Here is a 25836-nt window from a genome sequence, read left to right as displayed (position 1 = left end):
CTCCGTACTTTACAGGAGCCATGGGGTCAAGGTGGACTAGCGCTGCCAGATCTTTTCAAATACTTTATAGCGGGACAGATGGTGATAGCTAGACACTGGTTAATAAGGGACGATGGGGACTCAGCAACAGTATTAGAGGCAGCTCTCATGGGATCGTATGAGAGCCTATCTTACTTAGTTTACAGGGGACCCCAAGCCTCCTCATTTCTGACTACCTCAATGAGTGTCACTGTGCGCGCATGGGACAGGGCACAAGTTTTGATGAAAGTTGAAGATGGGAGCTGGTCACAGGACACCCCCTTATGGTTCAACCCTAGACTTACACACTTTGGTGCGATCCCTGACCCGGTGATTTGGGCCAGGGTTGGCATTAAACAACTGAAGCACATAGTGGGGGGGGTAAATTACTCACATTTGACCAACTTAAAGATAAATATAATCTTCCTAACTGGTATCTATTTAGGTACCTCCAGTTGAGACATGCTTTTCTTACTCAGTTCAGTTCTGACACACTAGAGCTGGGCACATCCCCATTGGAGAACATGCTGGGGGCTGAGGACCTACAAAAACTGCTATCAACAGTTTACAAAGAACTATTTGTGGAAAGACCCAAAATGCTTAACAAATGTAAAGACACATGGAGTGCATTAGTAACAGATTTTGGGGGGGAAGATTGGGACGATATGTGGGATCACCCGTTCCGGACTCTGGTGTCGGCCAGGGATAGGCTCATTCAATTTAAAATACTCCACAGGGTGTATTATACTCCTGTAAGGATAGCTAGGATATATGGTACAGGTGCAACAAAATGCTGGCGATGCACGGTTAGCCATGCTGATTTTGACCACATATTTTGGCAGTGTCAGCCGATAAAGGAGTTCTGGAAGGGGGTATCACGCACTATACAGAAGGTACTTTCGATACCGATTCCTGTTACGGTCGCAGTCTGTTTGCTTGGTCTAGTGGAAGAGTTGGCGCCCCGGAGGGCGCAAAGAACTCTGATCTCTCTCTCCCCCTTTTTTATGCACGTAAAACTATTTTACTGTATTGAAAAAACCTGAACCGCCCACAGTGTCTTACTGGAAAGGCATAATCAATAAAGCATTACCTTTTTACAATGCAACATACTTAAGCAGGGGTTGCCCAAAAAAATTCGAAAAAGTATGGCAATGTTGGCTGGATGACAAGGACACTTTGAATTGATCTGCTACAGTGGGGGAGTGCTTTAGCAAGCACTCCATGTATTGGGTAAAATGATGATGTAATCCGGATTAGATAATTATTTGACTGTGTGATGATTGGGTGTACCATCGATTTCTAGCAAACGAAATGTTTTATGAGCATGGAATGTGATTTAGCCATAGTGAAAGCAATATTCAAAGGCTGTACAAGAGATTTAGCAAATAGTGAAAGGCTGCATAAGGGTAAGGGTTGGGGTGGGGGGGGGGGGGGGGATTTTGGTACACGTTGTACTGTATTGTATGAGCTGTTAAAATGTTAATAAACAAAAATTTACAAAAAAAAAAAAAGGAAAATGAGGAGGAACAATCTATGGAGATAGCCAGTAAATTTATTAGTAAAGGATCTGATCAAAGAAATAGACGTGAAGTTGGAAAAGTGGAAAGAAATCTATTATTAAAAGATAAATCAATACAAGAGAATAGGCAACAACCTTTAGTTATGACCATGGATTACAACCCTCAGTATAAACAAGTGGAAAGGATTATTGAAAAATATTGGGATATATTGAAACATGATGATATAGTTAAAGATCTCATCCCAGACAGGTCTAGGTTTGTATACAAGAAAGCCACCAATCTAAAGGATCGACTGGTAAAAATGTAGTGGAATCCCCAGCAGTTAATAAAATAACCTTGTTTCATGGGAAAGGTTTTTATGCCTGTGGTAGATGCTATAGCTGTAAAGTAGCCACTAGTATTATTAACAAAAGTGTCAATTTTATTAACAAACAGAATGGTAAACAATATACACTTAGGGATTTCATATCATGCAATACAGAGGGGGTAGCGTATGCCCTTGAATGCTCATGTGGCATGATCTATCTAGGGAGGACAAAGAGGGCTATGCCTGTGAGAATTAAGGAACATGTATACCAAATAACAAAAAGGAATAAAAAAGGAACACAATATATATCAACATTTGAGAACACAACATAACAGGCACAGGTATCAGGAATGAAATTTGGGGGTTGGAAAAATATAAAAGACATTGGAGGGGTAGTAACGTAATCAAGGACACTCAGCCAGAGAGAATCATGGTGGGAATATGAATGAGGTTTTTAGTGCCCAGATGTTTAAATAAGGAATTTGATCTCAACTGTTTTTTGGCCAATTTTTATGATTTTATTTTCTAATTTTAAAATTCACATTATTTTTTTAATTTTAGGATTTATATTACATTATATTTAATATCCTGAAGGCATCAAATGTTAATGGGGAGATGATCACACCAGGGTCTTACATTTTAGTGCAACGATTCAGATAATGGACCTGTTGCCGCCACATACAGAATATAATATATATATATATATATATATATATATATATATCTCATAATATAATATATAAATATATTTATATATAACCACAGACCAAGGGAAAATGTCCGCAGTCTAGAATCAGGGGGAGGCTATAATAAAATTGCGGAGATCGTCTGCATATAAATTGTATGCAAACTGGGTTTTGCTTTTTAATGTAGAGGTTCAGTTGATGTACCCATTGCCGGGTATTTTTAGCGGCTCCTGGTAATTTTATCTTGATCATCTGTATATAAAGAATAGGTAACCTGTCAGCCAATCATATCTCCCCGAGGAAGTCACGAGGAGTGACGAAACTAGTAGGAGGAGCATGAAAGGCTTACGTATGAGGAACTAGGAAGCAACCAAGGAAGAGAGCCTCAGTGTAAAGGACAGGGGAGCGCTGATTACTGGGGCTGCAGAGCCAGTTTTGAGGTGATAGCACTACAAAATATCCAAAGCTTGGGTTCCTAGCACCAAGTGGCCCAGAGATATGGGGCCCCAAAGTTGGTTCAGAAAATGTCATTCTCTGCTACAGAAAAGTGCTTGACATTTTCTGAACCGACTTTGGGGCCCTGTATCTCGGGGCCACTTGGCTCTAGGAAAGACAGCTTTGGATATGTTGTAGTGCTATTTATACTGGATTTGCACACCAAATTTGGGGTTCCTAGTACCAAGTGGCCCCAAAGTCGGTCAACTGTGTCCATCTGCAGCAATGTCATTTCAGGACCCTTTGGGTCCAGAGACCCCAAATTTTGGCTGCAGCTAGGAGGCATCTAGGAACCCGTAACTACAGAGTTTGAAGTTCGGGGGACCTATAGCTGCAAATGGGCACAGTGAGGAATGCAAATGGGCATTGTTGACCCTATTTTCCACTTACAGTAGCTGCGCATTTCTCACCCTAGGCTTATACTCGAGTCAATAAGTTTTCCCAGTTTTTTGTGGTAAAATTAGGTGCCTCGGCTTATATTCGGGTCGACTTATACTCGAGTATATACGGGGTGTGTATGTATGTATATATATATATAGATATATATATATATATATATCTATATATATATATATACATATACACACACACACACACACACACACACATACATATATACATACACACACACACACGCGTATTAATTAATTATGTTTGTATAGCGCTGCACTTAATTTTTAACCTCATAGCAAAGAACTCTCTAAGGATCTGAAAAAAAAGGAATTGTTGCGCTACATAAAGATGGCCTAGGCTATAAGAAGATTGCCAAGACCCTGAAACAGAGCTGCAGCATGGTGGCCAAGACCATACAGCGGTTTACCAGGAGAGGTTCCACTCAGAACAGGCCTCACCATGGTCGACCAAAGAAGTTGAGTGCACATGCTCAGCGTCATATCCAGAGGTTGTCTTTGGGAAATAGACGTATGAGTGCTGCCAGCATTGCTGCAGAGGTTGAAGGGGTGGGGGGGTCAGCCTGTCAGAGACCATACGCCGCACACTGCATCAAATTGGTCTACATGGCTGTCATCCCAGAAGGAAGCCTCTTCTAAAGATGATGCACAAGAAAGCCGGCAAAACAGTTTGTTGAAGATAGGATATGGATTACTGGAACCATGTCCTGTGGTCTGTGAAGTCAAGTATGGTGGTGTAAGTGTCTTGGTCTGGGGCTGCATGAGTGCTGCCAGCAGTAGGGAGCTACAGTTCATTGAGGGAACCATGAATGCCAACATGTACTGTGACATACTGAAGAAGGGCATGATCCCCTTCCTTCAGAGACTGGGCTGCAGGGCAGTATTCCAACATGATAACGACCCCAAACACACCTCCAAGATGACCACTGCCTTGCTAAAGAAGCTGAGGGTAAAGGTGATGGACTGGCCAAGCATGTCTCCAGACCTAAACCCTATTGAGCATCTGTGGGGCATCCTCAAATGGAAGGTGGAGGAGTGCAAGGTCTCTAATATCCACCAGCTCCGTGATGTCACCATGGAGGAGTGGAAGAGGACTCCAGTGGCAACCTGTGAAGCTCTGGTGAAATCCATGCCCAAGAGGGTAAAGGCAGTGCTGGAAAATAATGGTGGCCACACAAAATATTGACACTTTGGGCCCAATTTGGACATTTTCACTTAGGTGTGTACTCACTTTTGTTGCCAGCAGTTTAGACATGAATGGCTGTGTTATTTTGAGGGGACAGCAAATTTACACTGTTCTACAAGCTGTACACTTACTACTTTACATTGTAGCAAAGTGTCATTTCTTCAGTGTTGTCACATGAATAGATACACACACATATACGCACACAATGGGTAAAATAAGTAGTGAACACGTCACCATTTTTTGGGGAAAATATTTTTCTAAAGGTGCTATTTACAACTTTTCACCACATCGGTAACAATCCATGCAAACCATACATACAAAGAAACCAAAACAAATAAGTTCAGAAATGAAGTTATGTGTAATAAAATAGAATGACACATGGAAAAAGTATTTAACACATGAAAAGAGGGAGGTGCAAAAAGGCATGGAAAGCCAAGGCACCAGCTGAAATCTATCAGTAATTAGAAAGCAATCCTGCTCCTTGTCAGTGCAAATTAATATGAGCTAGTTCAGTCAACTGATGCAACTGATCAGTCAACTTGCATTACCATGGTGTCACACCAGAAAGATCACGATGGGAAAAAGCAAAGAGCTCTCTCAAGACCTTCGCAGCCATACTGTTGCAAAACATACAGATGGCATTGGTTACAGAAAGATTTCTAAACTTCTGAATGTTCCAGTGAGCACTGTTGGAGCCATAATCCGGAAGTGGAAAGAACATCAATTCACTATAAACCGGCCAAAACCAGGTGTTCCTCGCAAGATTCTTCACAGAGTGAAAAGAATTATCAGAAGAGCTGTCCAAGAGCCAAGGACCACTTGGGAGAGCTTCAGAAAGACCTGGAATTAGCAGGTACAATTGTTTCAAAGAAAATAAGTAGCGCACTCAACCACAATTGTCTGTATGCGCGCTCACCACGTAAGTCTCCATTGCTGAAGAAAAAGCATGTTGAAGCTCATTTAAAGTTTGCTGCACAACATTTAGACAAGCCTGTGAATATAGTCTGGTCAGACGAGACCAAAACGTAACTCTTTGGATGCCATTATACACACACATCATGTTTGGAGGTCGAATGGCATTGCACATCACCCCAAAAACACCCCAATAACTACTATGAAGTTTGGAGGTGGGAACATCATGGTGTGGGGCTGTTTTTCAGCATATGGTACTGGCAAACGTCATGTCATTGAAGGAGGGATGAATGGAAACATGTACCAAGACATTCTTGATAAAAATCTGCTGCCATCTACCAGGATGATGAAGATGAAACGAGGGTGGACATTACAGCAAGACAATGATCCCAAACACAAAGCCAAGGAAACTCTCAATTGGTTTCAAAGAAAGAAAATAAAGCTGCTAGAATGGCCCAGCCAATCCAATAGAAAATCTATGGAAAGAACTAATAGAAGAGGCCCACGGAACCTTCTAGATTTGAAGACTGTTTGTGTGGAAGAATGGGCCAGAATCACATCTGAGCAATGCATGAGACTAGTTTCTCCATACAGGAGGAGTCCTGAAGCTGTCATTACCAACACAAGATTTTGTACGAAGTATTAAATAAATGTCAGTTAGTGTGTTCAATACTTTTTCCCTGTGTCATTCCATTTTATTACACATAACTTCATTTCTGAACATATTTGTTTTGGTTTCTTTGTATGTATGGATTGCATGGGTTGTTACCGACATGTGGTGAAAAATTCTTGTCAATTACACCTTTAGAAATATATTTACCTAGAAAAATGGTGACATTGCTACAATCTGCAGTGCTGTAACTTTCTGTAAAATTCAATGCAATATGGCAACATGGAGCTGGTGTACAGAATGCCTCCAAAAATGTAATTTTGCCACTTGTGTGATTGGCTCATTGATTTTCCCAGAAGTCTGCACAAAGATACAAGTCAGATTTTAGGCGCACCTCCTACAATAGAAATGGAAGTTTTGGTGAGATACTCCCCAAAGTTCAATTACTTCCAAAGGAATGCAGACACAGCAGCTTCCATCATTAGAACACAGAATGTACATCAGCTGATTAATAATGAACCAGACCCTCTACTTCAGAATGAGTATGTGATCAGTCTGGTGAAGCAAACAGCCATTTCTTCATTATAATAAAGTGAAGCCATCTCCTAGAATGTAAAATATCTGCAATGTACACATTGATCACCCAGAGTTTTTTTTTCCCCTCTCAATAGAAAAGGAGTTATTCTAAGTTTAGAGAATGATGCTACTAGCCCTCTGTACTATATGAACATTGTGTAATATGTTGGCATTTGGTTGGAATATATGGACAACTATGTAAAATATTAAGCACACCTGAAGTAATTAAACATCAATTTAACAAATATGTAAACCAAGAAATATTGGTCTGAACATTTTCTATCGAGCGCACTCTTTTATTTCCTAAACACAGCTCTAGAGACCAGATAGCCAAATGCGGTGTAGCCACACAACACCTTTACACAAGATTAGTATGTCTGACATATGTCTGACACATACAGAGCTGTAGGCACTCAAGTGAAATAGTCTCATTTGTCTTTTCCCTCTGGTGTGACTCACATAATGGATTTTTGTTTCAATTGATCTTAATGGTAGGTAGTAGAACTGAAAAGTGTACTGCTAATAACAGACCTCGAGGCAGCAGTTTCACTCATCCAGACAGCTAATGCCCAGATCGATTTTTCAAATGTACTCACAATTACGCTTAGTAACCTTACTGTTATCAATGTTTTGAATCTTAATTCCCACTTTCTACAGGTCCAGCACCTTGATAAAGCCATATTGCAGGCTGGTCTGGGCAATAGGTAATGTAGGTAGGTAATGTGACCACTAAATGTGCAAATATTTATGTGCACTGACCATGCTGACATATTGAAGATTCTGAATAAAAAACATTTTTTTTTTTATTTATTTATTCAATATTAAATACCGTACTTTAATGACTGACATAGTTTATATAACCTTACCTTCAAGTTACAATACCCACCCTTAGTTTAAATCTAAATAATTAGCCACAACTATATATCACTTAACAATAATAATTAAAATATCTTTAAAGCTTCAACTTCAAAGATCACTTGCTGCTTGAAAAATGAACAGGAAGGCACTTTCCAATAATAAATACAGGGATCAGACATTAAAAGTGTTACTAACCCTAGGACCCCGCATTCACTATATCTGGCCTCCCACAGTACACAGTAAATATAAATTGTTAAATACTTTTTCTCATTAGCAGTATATAGTCTTGTGACTTGTATCAGTGTTCGGCCGAGCACTGGTTAAAGCTTGTAGGAGGAGTTATCATTCTCCTCTGACTGTCCTATGAGGCTGCAGGGCCCCTGACCTTTTGGGCAGTGCTGATTGGCCCTGTGCTGATCGCATGCACCCTCCCAAAAAGAAAACTCTCTAGCAATACACACCAAACTGAGCATGTGCAGAGTGACTCCAAAGGCACTGGAGATGGATCGGGCACAGTGGAAGAAGAGGGGGGGGGGGGTCAGGTAAGGCAGGATCAAACAGTGTTTGTACACAATGCAGAGGATTAACCACATTTTTCCACAGTGAATATAACAAGCATGTTTTACTGCATATACAGACTGATTTTACTGTTGTGGGTTTAGTAACACTTTAACCTTATTAGAGTCTGTAGGTCATAGTGCTTGAAACTTTGCTCGACTTCTGATCATTTTTTTTTTTTTTAACTGGGGAAATCCAGACAGAGTTCCCACCAGTCAAAAGTTGAACTTTCATTTCTCATTAACCTTTATAATCAATGAATAGACATAGACAAGAACAAATGTTAATAATTTTGAAGTCTGATCCTAACATTGGTCTGGATAGAAAGAATTCCTTGCATAGTTCAATCACACACACATGCACCAAATATGTCCCCTACCTGATATATTCTACCACTTTGTAAAGTACAGTATTATAAGCAGCATCTACATTGTACAGTTACACTCACAGTTATCTTCTACATGTTTTGCAGTGTCCTCTTCTGCAGGAAACACTTGATTTATAGCTGCCAAAAACGTCTGTAAAACAAATATGCACAAAATCAGAAAACATTTAGATACTGACATGAATGCTGTACAATATAATTCTTATTTGATCACAACATCATAAAAGGTAAGTCATCAATAAAGGTCGGAATGTTAGATATTTGATCAACTGACTTATGCTAATGCTTAGTGTGCTGCTTTCTTGATTTCTCTCTCAAATAAGGAAAGCTTCAGACATCCATTTTCGGTGCATATGTATTTCAAGCCTTGGACTTACTAATAAATGGGGACCAGTTGGTGATAACAAGGCACAACATTCAGGCACTGCTATATTAGTCAAAATCCTCATTCCTCAGTTTCCCCCATACCCCGGCAGCTGTAATCTTCTGGTGCTGCTGGCATTGATACACGTTGATGGATGCATATCGGCGATGGACTTGTCACAAGCACTCGTCAAGAGTGCTGACTATGCCCACCCTTTCCACCCCTCTCCTCCATTTGCAGCTGTATTATAGCTTCCACCAATGGAAAACCCCCGTTTTGATGATATGAATAGAGGAGACGGCCTTTTCGTTCATCTACCCATCATCCATTCATAGAGAATTTGTCATTGCTGGAAGCTATAGTACAGCTTCTATATAAATATAAAAGGAATAAAGGAGGGGGGGGTGGAAAAGGCAGGCATAGTCAGCACTCTTAATGAGTTCCTATGAAAGCTCCAGTGGCTGTATTAACCCCGCAGCCCCAAAAGATTACTGCTGCAAGGGTATAAAAGGGGGGGGGTATAAAAGGGCTGAAGATTTCAACCTAAGACAGCAGTCATCAGCAGAACAGACACTTCTCATTGAGACAGAAATGTGGCAAGGCACAGATCTGGCCAAGGTTACAAAAAAAATTCTGCTGCACTTAAGGTTCCTAAGAGCACAGTGGCCTCCATAATCCTTAAATGGAAGACGTTTGGGATGACCAGAACCCTTCCTAGAGCTGGCCATCCGGCCAAACTGAGCTATCGGGGGAGAAGAGCCTTGGTGAGAGAGGTAAAGAAGAACCCAAAGATCACTGTGGCTGAGCTCCAGAGATGCAGTCTGGAGATGGGAGAAAGTTGTAGAAAGTCAACCATCACTGCAGCCCTCGACCAGTCGGATCTTTATGGCAGAGTGGCCCGACGGAAGCCTCTCCTCAGTGCAAGACACATGAAAGCCCGCATGGAGTTAGCTAAAAAAACACCTGAAGGACTCCAAGATGGTGAGAAATAAGATTCTCTGGTCTGATGAGACCAAGATAGAACATTTTGGCCTTAATTCTAAGCGGTATGTGTGGAGAAAACCAGGCACTGCTCATCACCTGTCCAGTACAGTCCCAACAGTGAAGCATGGTGGTGGCAGCATCATGCTGTGGGGGTGTTTTTTAGCTGCAGGGACAGGACGACTGGTTGCAATTGAGGGAAAGATTAATGCGGCCAAGTGCAGGGATATCCTGGACGAAAACTTTCTCCAGAGTGCTCAGGTCTTCAGACTGGGCCGAAGGTTGACCTTCCAACAAGACAATGACCCTAAGCACACAGCTAAAATAACAAAGCAGTGGCTTCACAACAACTCCGTGACTGTTCTTGAAAGGCCCAGCCAGAGCCCTGACTTAAACCCAATTGAGCATCTCTGGAGAGGCCTAAAAATGGCTGTCCACCAACGTTTACCATCCAACCTGACAGAATTGGAGAGGATCTGCAAGGAGGAATGGCAGAGGATCCCCAAATCCAGGTGTGAAAAACTTGTTGCATCTTTCCCAAAAAGACTCATGGCTGTATTAGATCAAAAGGGTGCTTCTACTAAATACTGAGCAAAGGGTCTGAATACTTAGGACCATGTGATATTGCAGTTTTTCTTTTTTAATAAATCTGCAAAAATGTCAACAATTCTGTGTTTTTCTGTCAATATGGGGTGCTTTGTGTACATTAATGAGGGAAAAAAATGAACTTAAATGATTTTAGCAAATGGCTGCAATATAACAAAGAGTGCAAAATTTAAGGGGGTCTGAATACTTTCTGTCCCAACTGTAAGTGCCAAATGTAACTAAACTTGGACTTAAATTAATACATTAAAGAAGTACAGCCAAAGTTCCTTTGGCTGTACTTCTTCCGTGGATCACAGGAGCGCAGTTTGTTCTGCACTCCTGTGACCTGTTTTCAGCAGACAGAAGGCTCAACCCGCTGTCAGCTGATGTTAGAGAGCCGGTCCAGGCTCGGGAAAGATCGCGACCTTATATGGTCAGGATCTGCCCCCACGCTTGGACCAGCACCTGGCTCAGCCACTAAGCGAGCTGCTGAGAGCCTGAGCCTCCCACCTCCTCCACAGCCCAGCACTCCATTGAGCTCGGGGGGGGGAGCAGAGCAGAGAGCACTCTGCTCAGGGAGCTGTGAGAACCGAGTGATCAGTGTTGTTTGATCACTCGGTTCTCAGTGTTAGAGTCAGCGGGGGACAGATGCATCAGACCGATGCTGCATCCACCTCGGTAAGTATCATTCTTAAAAAAAAAATGAATTCCCATACTTCTCTTTTAAGAACGTGATCACAAACACAGAGTAACATTCAATAGTTTTTTGTTATATCTGTAAGCGTCAAGCTTTATTCATACTGTGGAATGTACCTTGTTGCTTTCTTCTTAAAGTGATTCTAAAGATTTTTTTTTTTTTAAATAAAACAAACATGTTATACTTGCATGCTCTGTGCAATGATTATGCACAGAGCAACCCCGTTCCTCTTCTTTTTGGTTCCCCTATTAGAAATCCTGGTTCCAACCCCCTGCCAAGTGCCCCCAATAGCAAGCCTCTTGCTAAGGGAGCAGTCAGGCAGGCTTGATCCTGACCTGTGCCCCGTGTCCATTCACACACAGAACATCGCTCAGTTACGCCCCCCACTCTCTCCTCATTGGCTCACTGGCTGTGATTGTCATTCGCTCCTGCCGCTGTGTGAGGTAGTGAGGAGAAAGAAACTCAGGAGAACCACTGTTTTCATGCACATCTCTGCATCGAATGGGGTTAAGGTGAGCTGAGCTGCACCCAGAAGGTTTTTTACCTTAATGCATAGAATGCATCAAGGTAAAAAAAAAAAAAACTTGAGCATTTAAATCCCCATTAAGTTTCAGTTGGGCTAAAAGTTCTAACAGTACCATGCAGTTTAATATTATAGGGGGCAGCGTTGGAATGCAAGGTCTGATATCAATGTCACAGAGAGATAAGACAGGATTCTAGTCCGTCCATAGGCTATGCTAGTCCACAATTCTATATTATCTCACAACAGGTTGGGGCTAGACTAGGGCACCAGTGAGAAGTTATTCATTCTGTAGAATAGAAAGTAAAGCATCAAGATAGGCAGAAGCCACGGCCAATATTCAGCTTAGAGAAGAACCAACACAGACCATTCTGATGCTCACATATAAAACTACCCAATGCATACAGAATTTTGCTTTCTTAGTACATTTTGATTAAAAGGTAAAAAATTGAGGTGCTGACCAAAGCAATTCAGCTCAGTAGATCAAATAAATAAAAATGTGAATTCCAGCTGGCTGTTAAAAAATGAGTTCCCCAACTTCTTCGTTTTCCAATTCTTAGAAACAAGAATCAATATTAATGCCCTTATCCTGTGCAGCATTTTCAAATCCAAGGATTTAATACAATGAGCATACAGATAGCCATTTTTTCTTGCAGTATTCTGTCTGTGCTCTGCATTACCTATTTCTGCTTTCATTTGTAGTGATAACATTATTTGGAAATGCTGCTTTCCTCATTGAGCCCCGTACATGATCTACTTTCTAAGTTTCAGGTTATTGTTTTCTGGGTGAGAAGCAGCTGGTGTGTGGCGGCACGGAATATCATTTTCTGTTGGCATATACTGACTGCAAACCGTGCGCAATGTGAGATATCAAAGATATAGTAGAATGAGTAGTCTGGCACAGAACATAGACTCATGCCTAGAACTCCCCTGTCTGAGCCTATACTAGAGGAATTAGTGGATTATGAATTATTAGAACATATACACACACATATATATACACACACTGAAATAGAAGTTTTGGTGTTTAGTTCACTAAAATGTATGAACTGTACAAAAACCCAGTAGAAAGCCTACACTTAGTGGGAAGCCAAGGGGGGACTACTCCATACTACCAGTTTGATAGATGATGTATGTGTTAGCTGCATTGGCTTTCATTTTCCTAGTTGAGAATAATAAACACACACATAAAATACCTGCTGATCTTGTCAGAAAGGTAGTAAGCGTGCCACTTTCTTTAACCACTTAAGGACTAGCCTCGTTTTGGATTTTAGGTGTTTACATGTTTAAAACAGTTTTTTTTGCTAGAAAATTACTTAGAACCCCCAAACATTATATATGGTTTTTTTACTAACACCCTAGAGAATCCAATGGCAGTCAATGCAATATTTTTTTTTTGCACCGTATTTGCGCAGCGGTCTTATAAGCACACTTTTTTGAATAAAAAAAAATAAGACAACAGTAAAGTTAGCCCAATTTTTTTTATATTGTGAAATATAATGTTACGTCAAGTAAATTGATACCCAACATGTCACACTTCAAAATTGCGCCCGCTCGTGGAATGGCATCAAAATCAAACTTTTACCCTCAAAAATCTCCATAGGCGACGTTTAAAAAATTCTACAGGTTGCATGTTTTGCGTTACAGAGGAGGTCTAGGGCTAGAATTATTGCTCTCGCTGTGCCGGTCGTGGCGATACCTCATATGTGTTGTTTGACCACCGTTTTCATATGCGGGCACTACTCACGTATGCGTTCGCTTCTTCGCCCGAGCTCGTCGGGATGGGGGGGGGGGGGTTTAATTATTTTACATGATTTTATTTATTTTTACACAGTTTAAAAAAAAAAAATTGTGTCACTTTTTTTCCTATTACAAGGAATGTAAACATCCCTTGTAATAGAAAAAAGCATGACAGGACCTCTTAAATATGAGATCTGGGGTCAAAAAGACCTCAGATCGCATATTTACACTAAAATGCAATTAAAAAAAAAAAAAAAAAAAGTTATTTTTAAAAAATCACATTGAAAAAAATGTGCCTTTAAGATGTATGGGCGGAAGTGACGTTTTGATGTTGCTTCCTCCCAGCAGTGTCATGGAGACGAGTGGGCGCCATCTTAGCCTCACTCGTCTCCAGGCACAGCACGGAGAAGGACACGATCGCCTCCGCCGCTACCGACAGCTCCGGTAAGCGGCGGAGGGCACCGGATCGTGGCGGGGGGGGCCCTCTCCCGCCACCGATAAAAGTGATCTTGTGGCGAATCCGCTGCAGAGACCACTTTTATCTTAAAGCCGACCGCCGCACGAAAAACGGGATACTGGGGTTATGGCAGCCAGCTGCTGCCATAACAACGATATCCGCCGCCAAAGTTTGGACGTACATCGGCGTGCGGCGGTCGGCAAGTGGTTAAACTAAGCATACAGCAGAAAGAATCTTATCTTTCTTTGGTAAACTACTAATCCCATCAACCTGAATGTAATCTCTATGAACAAGGGCAGACATGTTTGAAATACAACCATGGCTGCCCTCATAAGGTGAGTGATGTTGACTTTTCTCAGATGCCCAACTAACCAATTGTCCCTTGGAGCCTGTTCCCTCGCAACTACTACGGTCATCATCCTCTTCTTCTATCCTATGCTCCCTCACTCACATCTTCAATCTCTCCCTCTCTAGTGGCACCTTCCCCTCCCCTCTAAAACATGTGCAGATCACTCCCATACTTAAAAACCCTCACTGGACCCCACCAATCTGAACAACTTAAGACCCATCTCATTGCTCCCATTCACCTCTAAACTTCTAGAACGCTTAGTCTACAACCATCTTGGCTCCTACCTCAGTGAAAATAACCTTCTTGACCCCTTACAGTCTGGCTTTTGCTCGCAGCACTCCACGGAAACTGCCCTTACTAAAACTCACTAATGATTTACTAACTGCTAAAACCAACAGCCAGTACTCCATACTCCTACTACTTGATCTCTCTGCGGCCTTTGATACTGTTGATCACCCGCTCCTTCTCAATAAACTACATTCCCTTGGCCTCCGAAATTCTGCTCTATCCTGGTTCTCTGCCTATCTATCACAGCACTCCTTCAGTGTCACCTACAACTCTGTCTCCTCCTCTCCACTGCCCCTTTCTGTGGGGGTCCCCCAAGGTTCTGTTCTTGGACCCCTTCTCTTCTCTATCTACACCTCCTCCCTTGGTCCTTGATAACTGCCCACGGCTTCCAATACCACTTATACGCCGATGACACCCAAATCTGTCTACTCCTCACCTCACTCCTTCAGTCTCCTCTCGCATTACTAACTTACTAACTGATATAACAGCACGGATGTCACACCACTTCCTTAAACTAAATCTCTCTAAAACTGAGCTACTAATATTCACATCCACAACTCTGCCCCAAGCTACATCACCAATCTTGTCTCCAAATATCACCCAAATCGTGCTCTCCGCTCTTCTTAAGACCTCCTACTCTCAAGCTCTCTCGTCTCCTCCTCCCATGCTCGTCTCCAGGATTTCTCCAGACTAATCTTTTACCACTTCCATCAGTTCATTCCTCACAGTTACAACCTTTTGTACCACCTGCCCCACCCTATTAGATTGTAAACTCTTCTGAGCAGGGCCCTCTTAATCCTCTTGTATTATAACTGTATTGTCTGCTTTTTATATTGTAAAGCACTGCGTAAACTGTTGGCGCTATATAAATCCTGTATTATAATAATAATAATAATAATAATAATAATAATGTTGAAATGCAACCATGGCTACCTTCATAAAGTGAGTGATGTTGAAATGCAACCATGGCTGCACCCATAAGGTGAGTGATGTTGAAATGCAACCATGGCTGCCCTCATAAGGTGAGTGATGTTGAAATGCAACCATGGCTGCCCTCATAAGGTGAGTGATGTTGAAATGCAACCATGGCTGCCCTCATAAGGTGAGTCATATTGAAATGCAACCATGGCTGCCCTCATAAGGTGAGTCATGTTGAAATGCAACCATGGCTGCCCTCATAAGGTGAGTCATGTTGAAATGCAACCATGGCTGCCCTCATAAGGTGAGTCATGTTGAAATGCAACCATGGCTGCCCTCATAAGGTGAGTCATGTTGAAATGCAACCATGGCTGCCCTCATAAGGTGAGTCATGTTGAAATGCAACCATGGCTGCCCTCATAAGGTGAGTCATGTTGAAATGCAACCATGGCTGCCCTCATAAGGTGAGTCATGTTGAAATGCAACCATGGCTGCCCTCATAAGGTGAGTCATGTTGAAATGCAACCATGGCTGCCCTCATAAGGTGAGTCATGTTGAAATGAAACCATGGCTGCCCTCATAAGGTGAGTCATGTTGACATGCAAGGACAGAAGTGTGGTGTTCTCAGGATCACCAGAAGGGGCAAAAGCCTTAAAAATAAAACAAATGCAGCCACCACATCTGGTGACTGCACTATATTATTATGCATTTGTATTTTTTGGGGGGTGTGGGCGTTAGACATGCCTTTAGGGGTTTTTCTACCCCCCCCCCCCATGCATTGAGATGTACACAAACAGAGATGACCCCCCACCGACTACTTTATGTGTTCAATCAGCAATGCTTTTGTTCAAGCAGTGCATTTGTGTGATTGGCTGTTTTGGGTAGCACAGTGCAAAGCATCTAGATAGGATCATGTCTTTAACTGATTTTTGCAAAACTACCCAAAACGTAGCCTAGTGCAAGGAAATTGATAACCTGAAAGGTCAACCACATGAGCCAAAAGTGATAGGACCGTGTCTGCATGTGTGTGCTCTTCTCAATTGTATAGGACACGTAGGCCTTGTTTACACTAGCCTTGCTCTCTGAAGAGTGATCCACCTTCAGATTGCTCTTCAGACAGCATTGGACAGGCAGTGAAGTGGTGCTGTATCGCCTCCTCACTGCCTGCTTTATAGCTTGAAACTTGCACTAGCGTGTTGCAATTTTATGCATCGTACATGGTTGGGAAGGTTCCCCATTCAGATGAATAGGTCACATTCAGCGAGGATATTTTTTGCATAAAGGGGAGCTGTTTGGGGAAATGTTAAAAATGTGTCTCAGCCACCCATTTTTACCTCCCTTCAAACACAAGTATAATTGAGCCCTTAAGGCATTGTCCAAGTATATCAGAGCTTGTCAAAAGGAACACTGCACATACATTAGCCCTGGTAATACGAGAAAACAAGCAAGAAAATTGAGGTTTACGAGCACCTTAATAAGATACGAGGAAAATCTCTTCTCACAGTACTTTATTCACATTTAAATGCACAGGTTAAGCACATAGTCAGGTATTAAATCAGAATCATTTCTAGAACCTTTAATGGTTAGACAAATTCCTAAGGCTCCATGCACACTAGCATTTTTTTAAGCTCCTAGGAGCTGTTATTAGCATTTTGTTTTCCTGCTCCTAGAAGCTAAATAGTGTTATCCTATAGTATGTGTCCATGCACACTACTTTAGGCTATTAGCGTGTTTTTTTTAGCTTCAGCACGTAGGAACAGAAAAAAAATGTTTTGTAGAGTTTCTTGGAGCGTTTTTCCAGCAGAAACACTCCTAAACGCTACCAATAGCACTTTTTGAACTTTTTCCCCTTTTACTGCAAAAATGCTAATAAAACGCTACCACTCCCAAACGCTGCTAAAATGCTATGACAAAAAGATATTACCAGCGTTTTTTATCCAGCATTTTTTTTAGCATAAAAAAAAAAACGCTAGTGTGTATGGGGCCTTAAAGTCTGAACACCCTCTTTTTAATCAGGCTTCTATTTATACAATTCTATAACACAAGAGATATTACTCGTCCTAGCCAACATGAAAAAAAAAGAATCATTGTCAAAGTAAATCTGGATTATTTGGGATACAGTAGATATTTTGTCAGGACCTAATATCTTGAAGGGAAGCCCATCTTAGGAGAAATGCTGTTTCTGACATCATCTTGCAAAAATGCTTGTCTACTGTACTTTATCCAGTTCAATACTTTGAGTCCCTTGCCAAGCAAAAGTATATAGATCACAATTACAGACTTTCTTGTGTCAAACCTGTGACTCAGAAAGAACTGAAGAAAACACAACAGCCAGGCAACTAGCTTTTTCAGAGGCATGTCAATAAGCGCAGCCCTAGTAGAGGTCTCAAGACAGGTTTTCCTTAAAAGCTGGTGTCCGAAACAACCTTTCCTTTATTTTGCTATAAAAGCTTACCTTTCCTTTTTGATGCAGAGGTTCAATAGTTAAAGAATCTGGCCCAATATCCACAATATTTCCCAATTGAAATCCATCAGTTGGGTGTGGCGCCCACACACACTTTCCGTCCTCCATGCTGCTCTGCCGCAGTCGTCACAGTTTGCTAAATAGTAAAAAAAAAACAAAAAACAAACAGATAAGAAAGAATTCTTATGCAAAAATACAATGTCTTTCTGGCACAGCGCTACATACAGGCATTTTCTTTAATTGCACACATGGTCTAACATTTCTAGCGTACTCTATCGATGAACACACTTTTAATTTGGTTATAGGTTTACCAGTTTACCTAAAGGCTATTACATGCATATTTTAACCACTTCCATACCAGGCCTATTCTGGTACTTCTCTCCTACATGTAAAAATCATATTTTTTTTCCTAGAAAATTACTCAGAACCCCCCAAACATTATATCTTTTTTTAGCAGACACCCTGGGTAATAAAATGGCGGTCATTGCAACTTTTTATCTTGCACGGTATTCGCGCAAAAATTTTACAAACGCCTTTTTTTTGGGAAAAAAACGGTTTGATGAATTAAAAAATAACAAAACAGTAAAGTTAGCCCAATTTTTTTGTATAGTGAGAAAGATGATGTTACGCTGAGTAAATAGATACCCAACATGTCACACTTCAAAATTGCACACACTCATGGAATGGCGCCAAAATTTGGTACTTAAAAATCTCCATAGGCAACACTTTGAGTTACAGAGGAGGTCTAGTGCTAGAATTGTTCCACACACTCTAACGCACGCGGCAATACCTCACATGTGTGGTTTGAATGGTGTTTACATATGTGGGAGGGACTTGCGTGTGCATTCGCTTCTGAGCACGAGCTACCGGGGACAGGGGCATTTAAAAAAAATTTTTTTTATTATTATTATTATTTTTATTTTACTTAATTTTTTTTTACATTTTTATTTTTTTGATCACTTTTATTCCTATTACGAGGAATGTAAACATCCCTTATAATAGGAATCTATATGACAGGTCCTCTTTATGGAGAGATGCGGGGTCAATAAGACCCCACATCTCTCCTCCAGGCTGGAAAGCATAAGATCGTGAAAAAAAGTTCACCGATCTCATGCTGACAGCCGCGATCACGGCTTTGTTGACATCTGGGAACCCCGGGCATGACGTCATAACATGGCGCCCAGGCCTCCGACGGTCATAGAGATGGTACTGGTGACCATCTGGTCACCAGAAATCTCTTTCATAGTCATCCGGCGCTGGACGATTCTTTCTCCGAGCCCCCGATGGCACGGGAGAGCGCGGAGAAGCACCGGATGGCGGCGGGAGGGGGGGACGTCCCCTCCCGTCACCTATAATTACGATCAAGCAGCGGAACTGCCACTATGATCATTCTTATGGTGCACAGAATCGCCGGCTGGAAATAATGATATCTGAATGATGCCTCTAGCTGGCAGGCATCATTCAGATATCACCGCACAAAGTCAAGGACATCATTTGACTATGTGCAGTAGGGAAGTGGTTTTAAGAATAGCATCTTCATGGAGAAGTTTTTTTTTTTTTTTTGCTGCCTTTAAAGAATGGTTTTAATAAGTTGTTTTCCTGCATATCTCCAAATATAACTATGGGGCTTCTTAAGCACTACATAATAAAAACCTTGTAAGCATAACTAAGAACACCAGACAAAAAGTTCTGAAGTATCAAAAAAAAAAATAAATGCAACAAAGCATGTTGTGTACGTCTGTGCTCATAGGTTTACATTCTCTGGCAGAATTTCTAAAATATTAGCAATTTTTGTGTTGTCACACAATGTCACATAACAGTCCACTTACAATACACATAACCAGGGCTTTTTAGCAGCAGGAACGCAGTTCCAGTGCCTCCAGCACTAAGACCCCTTTTACACTGGGGCGCTTTTCAGGCCTTTTAGCGCTAAAAATAGCGCCTGTAAAGCGCCTCTCAAGCCACCCCAGTGTGTGAGCCCGAGTGCTTTCACACTGGGGCGGTGCGCTTGCAGGTCAGGAAAAAAAGTCCTGCAAGCAGCATCTTTGGGGCGAAGCAGGAGCGCTGTATACAGCGCTCCTCCATCGCCCCTGCCCATTGAAATGAATGGGCAGTGCTGCCAAATCGCCTGCAAAGCGCATCGGCAGCGCCGCAATACAGGCGCTTTTAACCCTTTATTCGGCCGCTAGCGGGGGGGGGGGGGGGTTAACCACTTAAGGACCGAGCCTCTGAGATTTGTTGTTTACAAGTTAAAAACAGGTTGTTGTTTTTTTTTGCTAGAAAATTACTTAGAAAAAAAAAGTATATTGTTTGGGGGTTCTAACACCCTAGAGAATAAAGTGGCAGTCGTTGCAATACTTTCTCTCACACCGTATTGAGGCAGCTGTATTTGGAAAAATACATTTTTTTGAAGTAAACATTAAGACAATAGTAAAGTTAGCCCAATTTTTTTTATACTGTGAAACATAATGTTACGCCAAGTAAATTGATACCCAACATGTCATGCTTCAAAATTGCTCCCGCTCGTGGAATAGCGACGAACTTTTACCCTTAAAAATCTCCATAGGCGACGTTTAAAAAAAATTTACAAGTTGCATGTTACAGAGGAGGTCTAGTGCTAGAATTATTGCTCTCACTCTACCGATCGCGGCGATACCTCACATGTGTGATTTGAACATTTAGACTAAAATGCAATTAAAAAAAAAAAAAATTGTAGTTTAAAAAAATTATTTTAAAAAAATGCCCCTTTATCAACTGTGGGCGGAAGTGACGTTTTGACGTTGCTTCCGCCCAGCAATAGTATGAAGACGGGTGGGGCCATCTTCCCCTCACTCGTCTCCATACCCAGCTACTGATAGGACATGATCGCCTCCGCCGCTGCTGACGGCTCCGGTAGGCGGCGGAGTGAACCGGATCGCAGCGGGAGGGGGGCCCTCTCCCGCCACCGATAAAAGTGATCTTGCGGCGAATCCGCTGCAGAGACCACTTTCATCTTGCAGTGGACCACCTGCTGAAGACGGGGATACCGGGGTTATGGCAGCATAACAACGATATTCTCCTTCAAACAGCCCCATATAACGACGGTGGGCGGTCCGTGAGTGGTTAAAAGAGCCCCGCTAGTGGCCAAAAAGTGCCACTATAACAGCGGTAAAGCGCCGCTAGCACCGCCCCCAGTGTGAAAGAGGTTTAAATGTATGCAATGACAAGGGGTGCTGGGGTGTGATGGAGGGTCTACTGATGCTGGCTGCTGGGGTACCAATTGTTACTGGTGGAGGATCTTTTGTTACTGGGGGGTCAATTGTTGCAGGGAGGGGTCAATTGTTGCAGGGAGGGGTCAATTGTTGCAGGGAGGGGTCAATTGTTGCAGGGAGGGGTCAATTGTTGCAGGGAGGGGTCTACTGTTTAGGGAGGGGTCTACTGTTTAGGGAGGGGTCTACTGTTTAGGGAGGGGTCTACTGTTTAGGGAGGGGTCTACTGTTTAGGGAGGGGTCTACTGTTTAGGGAGGGGTCTACTGTTTAGGGAGGGGTCTACTGTTTAGGGAGGGGTCTACTGTTTAGGGAGGGGTCTACTGTTTAGGGCGGGGTTTACTGTTTCTGGCTGAAGGAGGGTCTATTGATGTTGACTGCAAGGAGGTGTTGAGATGGGGTCTATCGTTCCTGGTGGGTCTATTACTGCTGGCTGCGGGAGAGCTATTTTAATACTTTTCTTGTTATTACCAAATTCCATACAAAATTACTTAGCACTACAAAATTATACTTGGCTCTATATTCTCTAAAAGGGGCCATACTGTGAGCTGGATAGGGGTTGGAACCAAGGGTTGGTGCTCAGAGGTGGGTAGGGGCGGAACCAAGGGTCAGTGTTCAGAGGAGGGTAGGGAGCAGAGACATAAAGTGACATAGAAAAAGAGTTCCTGCACATATTCTCTGAGAAAAAAAAAAAGGCACTGCACATAACTGCACCTCAAAAAGCCTCAAAACCTCTGGAACAAAATCATTCAGAGTAACAAGTCCAAAATTAATGGTCACAACCATAGACGCCATGTTTAGAGGGGTCAACAAGGCCTATGAAGTGAAGGTCATGCATAAACCGTGCAGGTGGATATTTGTTTTTTTTGAGGGTTTGTGAGCTACCGTGGCACAGGGAATTTAGTCAAACCTTAGAGAAAAATGACAACAGCATATTATCAGAAAATATTAGAGGAAAATTTGCATTCATCAGCCTGGAAGCTGCCTATGGGGCACTTCTGGAACATAAGGCCAAGTCAACCCTTTAGTGCCTGCAGAAGAAAACCTTTGAAGGCTCTGGAGTGGCCATCACAATCTACCGGCCTCAACATCACTGAGTCACTTTGGGGACATCTCTTCAAACCAGACGAAAGCATAAACAGGACCTGGAGGCTTTTTGCCAAAAAGGAATAGGCCGTTTAACCACATGAGAAAAAAAAAAAAATTATATATATATATATATATATATATATATATATATATATATATATATATATATATATATATTTAATTTGAAGCACATTAAAAATAAATGTGTTTGTTCACTTAACATGCTTTCTTGAAAAATTGTCTACATCTTACAAGTTCTGCCCGGGGTATGTAGTTATGAGCAAAACTGTAAATTGCCTTAATCATACATTTCAAAAGAAGTAACTGTAAAAGATACCTCTACTTTCCTGCAACACTAAAATATATTATGCAAATTCACTGATAGCAGAAGTCGCCAGTAACACTCAAATGTAGCTTTTAAGAGCCAATCACTAACACAGACACGTTGCCTGAAAATTACAAGTTGAAATCACAGCGAGCATGCCTGCAGTGTACTTAAAACTGGACTTTCAGTCTCATTAGTACTTAAATCACCTCAGGAGTTTTAAATATTGATTCAGACTTCAAAAAAAAAGAATCCAAGGGAATACATTAGAAACTAAGCAGTTAAAACAAGCAATGAGAGCTACATAAAAATAAAAAGGATAGTCATTTTTTTTTATTTTTACTCATAATAACCATATAACCAACTGATCATTTATATATAGTGCCAACCATTTACACACTATACAGTTACATCAATTCCTGCCTCTAATGAGCTTCCAATCTAAGGTCTATACTTCACATGCATACATACACATTAGGGTATGTAACTCTCATGCATACATACACATTAGGGTATGTAACTCTCATGCATACATACACATTAGGGTATGTAACTCTCATGCATACATACACATTAGGGTATGTAACTCTCATGCATACATACACATTAGGGTATGTAACTCTCATGCATACATACACATTAGGGTATGTAACTCACATGCATACATACACATTAGGGTATGTAACTCACATGCATACATACACATTAGGGTATGTAACTCACATGCATACATACACATTAGGGTATGTAACTCACATGCATACATACACACATATAAGTACACCTATAGATAGGAGACAATTAAACCAACAGCATGTCTTTGGAGTGTGGGAGGAAAGCAGAGTACCTGGAGGGAACCCTGGTAAGCACAAGGACAACATGCAAACTTCATGAAGGTAGTGTTCTGGTTGGTGTTCGAACCAAGAACCCCACTAATCCTCTGTGCTGCCCACCTAGAGAAGCCAGGGTATACATGACAGGTAAAATCGTCACTACACCAATTTTTAAGAAGAATATGAGACTGGTGAGAAAATAAATAATTTTTCATTCCAATAAATGGAGGGAACCAAGGCCATATCTAAATAAAAACAAATTAAACTAAAAGTATTTGAATTTTTTTTTTTTTTTATAATTTCCAACTTACTGTACTATACTAGTATAGATACTACCTATTTATAGCAAAAATTAATTACTTTGTCAGGTTCGTATGCAACAGGAATGGTAAAACCCATCAGTTTTTCCTTTTTCTTGCCATTTTTACTTCCTTCAGATTTGGTTTTTGGCCCCTGTTCAAACAGTGAGGTTCTTATGCCCCGTACAAACGAACGGAATTCCGCTCAAGCTTGCCTTGCATACACACGGTCACACAAAGGTTCTCTGAACTTTCAACCGCCAAGAACGCGGTGACATACAACACTATGACGAGCCGAGAAAATGAAGTTCAATGCTTCCGAGCATGCGTCGAATTGTTTCCGAGCATGCGTAGGAATTTTGCACGTCAGAATTTGTACAGACGATCGCGTTTTCAGATAGGAACTTCTCCTGACCGAAAAATAGAGAACCAGCTCTCAATCTTTTGCTGGCTGGAATTCCACCAGCAAAAGTCCAATGGAGCATACACACGGTCGCATTTTCTGACCAAAAGCTCTCATCTGAGTTTTGCTGGCGGAATTTACGATCGTGTGTACGCGGCATAAATCATATTTGGCAGTTGTCACTCGAACATCTTTTTCCCCCTCTTTTGATTATTAAATTGTACAACTTATTGCACTTAGAGTGGCGCCTTGTGCTTCTTTTACCAGCCTTTCCAGAGTGCTGCTTCTCATCTCCACTGGGCTGCCTTCAAGTGCCACACTACAGACTTTATGGACTTTGTACAGTCACCTATTTGCAATAATTTTTTCCATTAGTCCCTGTACTTCAAGGTGTGTAATAGTCAAGTGGATCCCCACCAAGGTAGATGCAAGTGCCAACTTTTTCTTTCATAGATACAATTTACTGTATTATACCCCAGTGGTATACTTTTTGCCTATGGGCTGCAATCAGAAAGCACCACTCTTGCTAGTTTAGTATTGTTGGTACACAGGTAGTAAAAAGACAGGAGTTCGCTCTACTAACTATGCAATGTTGGTACAGCTATATCCCATTCTCTCCCTCAACCCCCCCGCCGAACACATTGGCTGGCAGTGCTGATCGGATGTCAGTAGGCTTCTGGTTTTCCAGCATCCCCATTTGACAGAAGTCAGATGTTAATGGACAGCCTGCTGTACACACTGGCTGAATGTTGGCTGGTCTCTGTTGTACCGGTCGATATTCGGCCTGTGTGCCCTTAAGACTTATCTAGGATTGGCCTTTGCTGATCAAGACAGCTTATTTGACAACAGATTTGACCATTATGACAGCCAAACCTCCATATTAGGTAGACAACCATGTGATGATGTTCAGCAGCCACAGATCTGCAGTCTTTACTATATAAGTGGATAACTAATGAGAAAGATGGCAGTAGCTCAGACTCATTCAGATTACGGTCAGAGTAGGCTTAAATCAAGTTTTCTCTGGTAATAATCTGTACGAGCTCCTTACTGTTCCTAATATGTTAATTAAAAAAAGCCTTTAATTTGTAAAAACATTTTACACTTGTGAAACTAATTTGGTTGGAGCAAATGTAAGTCAGTAAATAATCAGCAGCTACCAACATGCTTTGCTGGATTCCAGAGTCAGCATGCGTAAAATTATTTTTCCTTTCACCAATACGGCTGTCACTTACCAAAAACTGCTGACAATAATTACATTTCTTTCTACATCTATGAACTTCATATTAAAATCAGAAGCACAAAAACTTTTTACAGTTCATCTTAGGACAAGAAATGAGAATGCATCTGTGATATCACAAGGGAACTTGTCTGGGAGGAATACATGGAAGCATCTAACAAACATCAACAATCATCAACAATCGGAAAGTAAAAAGAACAAGGCTACATTTGAATTCAGAAGAGATCAAACTGTCTCATGCTGAGTTACCAAAATCAGAACCAAATTGTGCGTTAAATACATTAGACCTTTTCATCCCAGCTTCTGAAATAAGTATTGTTTGTGTTGCCCGACTGACATTATACTGGAAATGTATGGATGGAAAATGAATATTTGAATAGCATGTGCTGCCGTTGGGCAATATAGATAGTTATTTCAGACACAGTGAGAATATAATATCAATGGTTTTCTGCCTTCTAGTTTCAGTATATTCAATTACTGACATAAGATACCTACAGTATTTTTTATTGGCTGTTATAAC

At 41.4% G+C, this 25836-nt stretch overlaps 1 protein-coding gene across 5 annotated transcripts in view; it reads right to left on the bottom strand.

Moving 5' to 3' along the window:
* MYO6 (myosin VI) overlaps positions 1 to 25836 on the bottom strand; it is a 402734-nt gene that overhangs the window by 290338 nt on the left and 86560 nt on the right. For all 5 annotated transcript variants that reach the window (XM_073626829.1, XM_073626830.1, XM_073626831.1 and 2 more), the window contains exons 2-3: positions 17876 to 18020; positions 8585 to 8654 (exon numbers count right to left, since the gene is read on the bottom strand). In XM_073626829.1, coding sequence (XP_073482930.1) covers positions 8585 to 8654; positions 17876 to 17992 — 187 coding nt within the window. In that variant the 5' untranslated portion in view covers positions 17993 to 18020. The remainder of the gene's footprint in view (positions 1 to 8584; positions 8655 to 17875; positions 18021 to 25836) is intronic.

The sequence above is a fragment of the Aquarana catesbeiana genome, linkage group LG04 (genome assembly GCF_042186555.1).
Source record: "Aquarana catesbeiana isolate 2022-GZ linkage group LG04, ASM4218655v1, whole genome shotgun sequence".
NCBI classification, from domain to species: Eukaryota; Metazoa; Chordata; class Amphibia; order Anura; family Ranidae; genus Aquarana; species Aquarana catesbeiana.
This window is presented reverse-complemented; position numbering and strand designations above follow the sequence as displayed.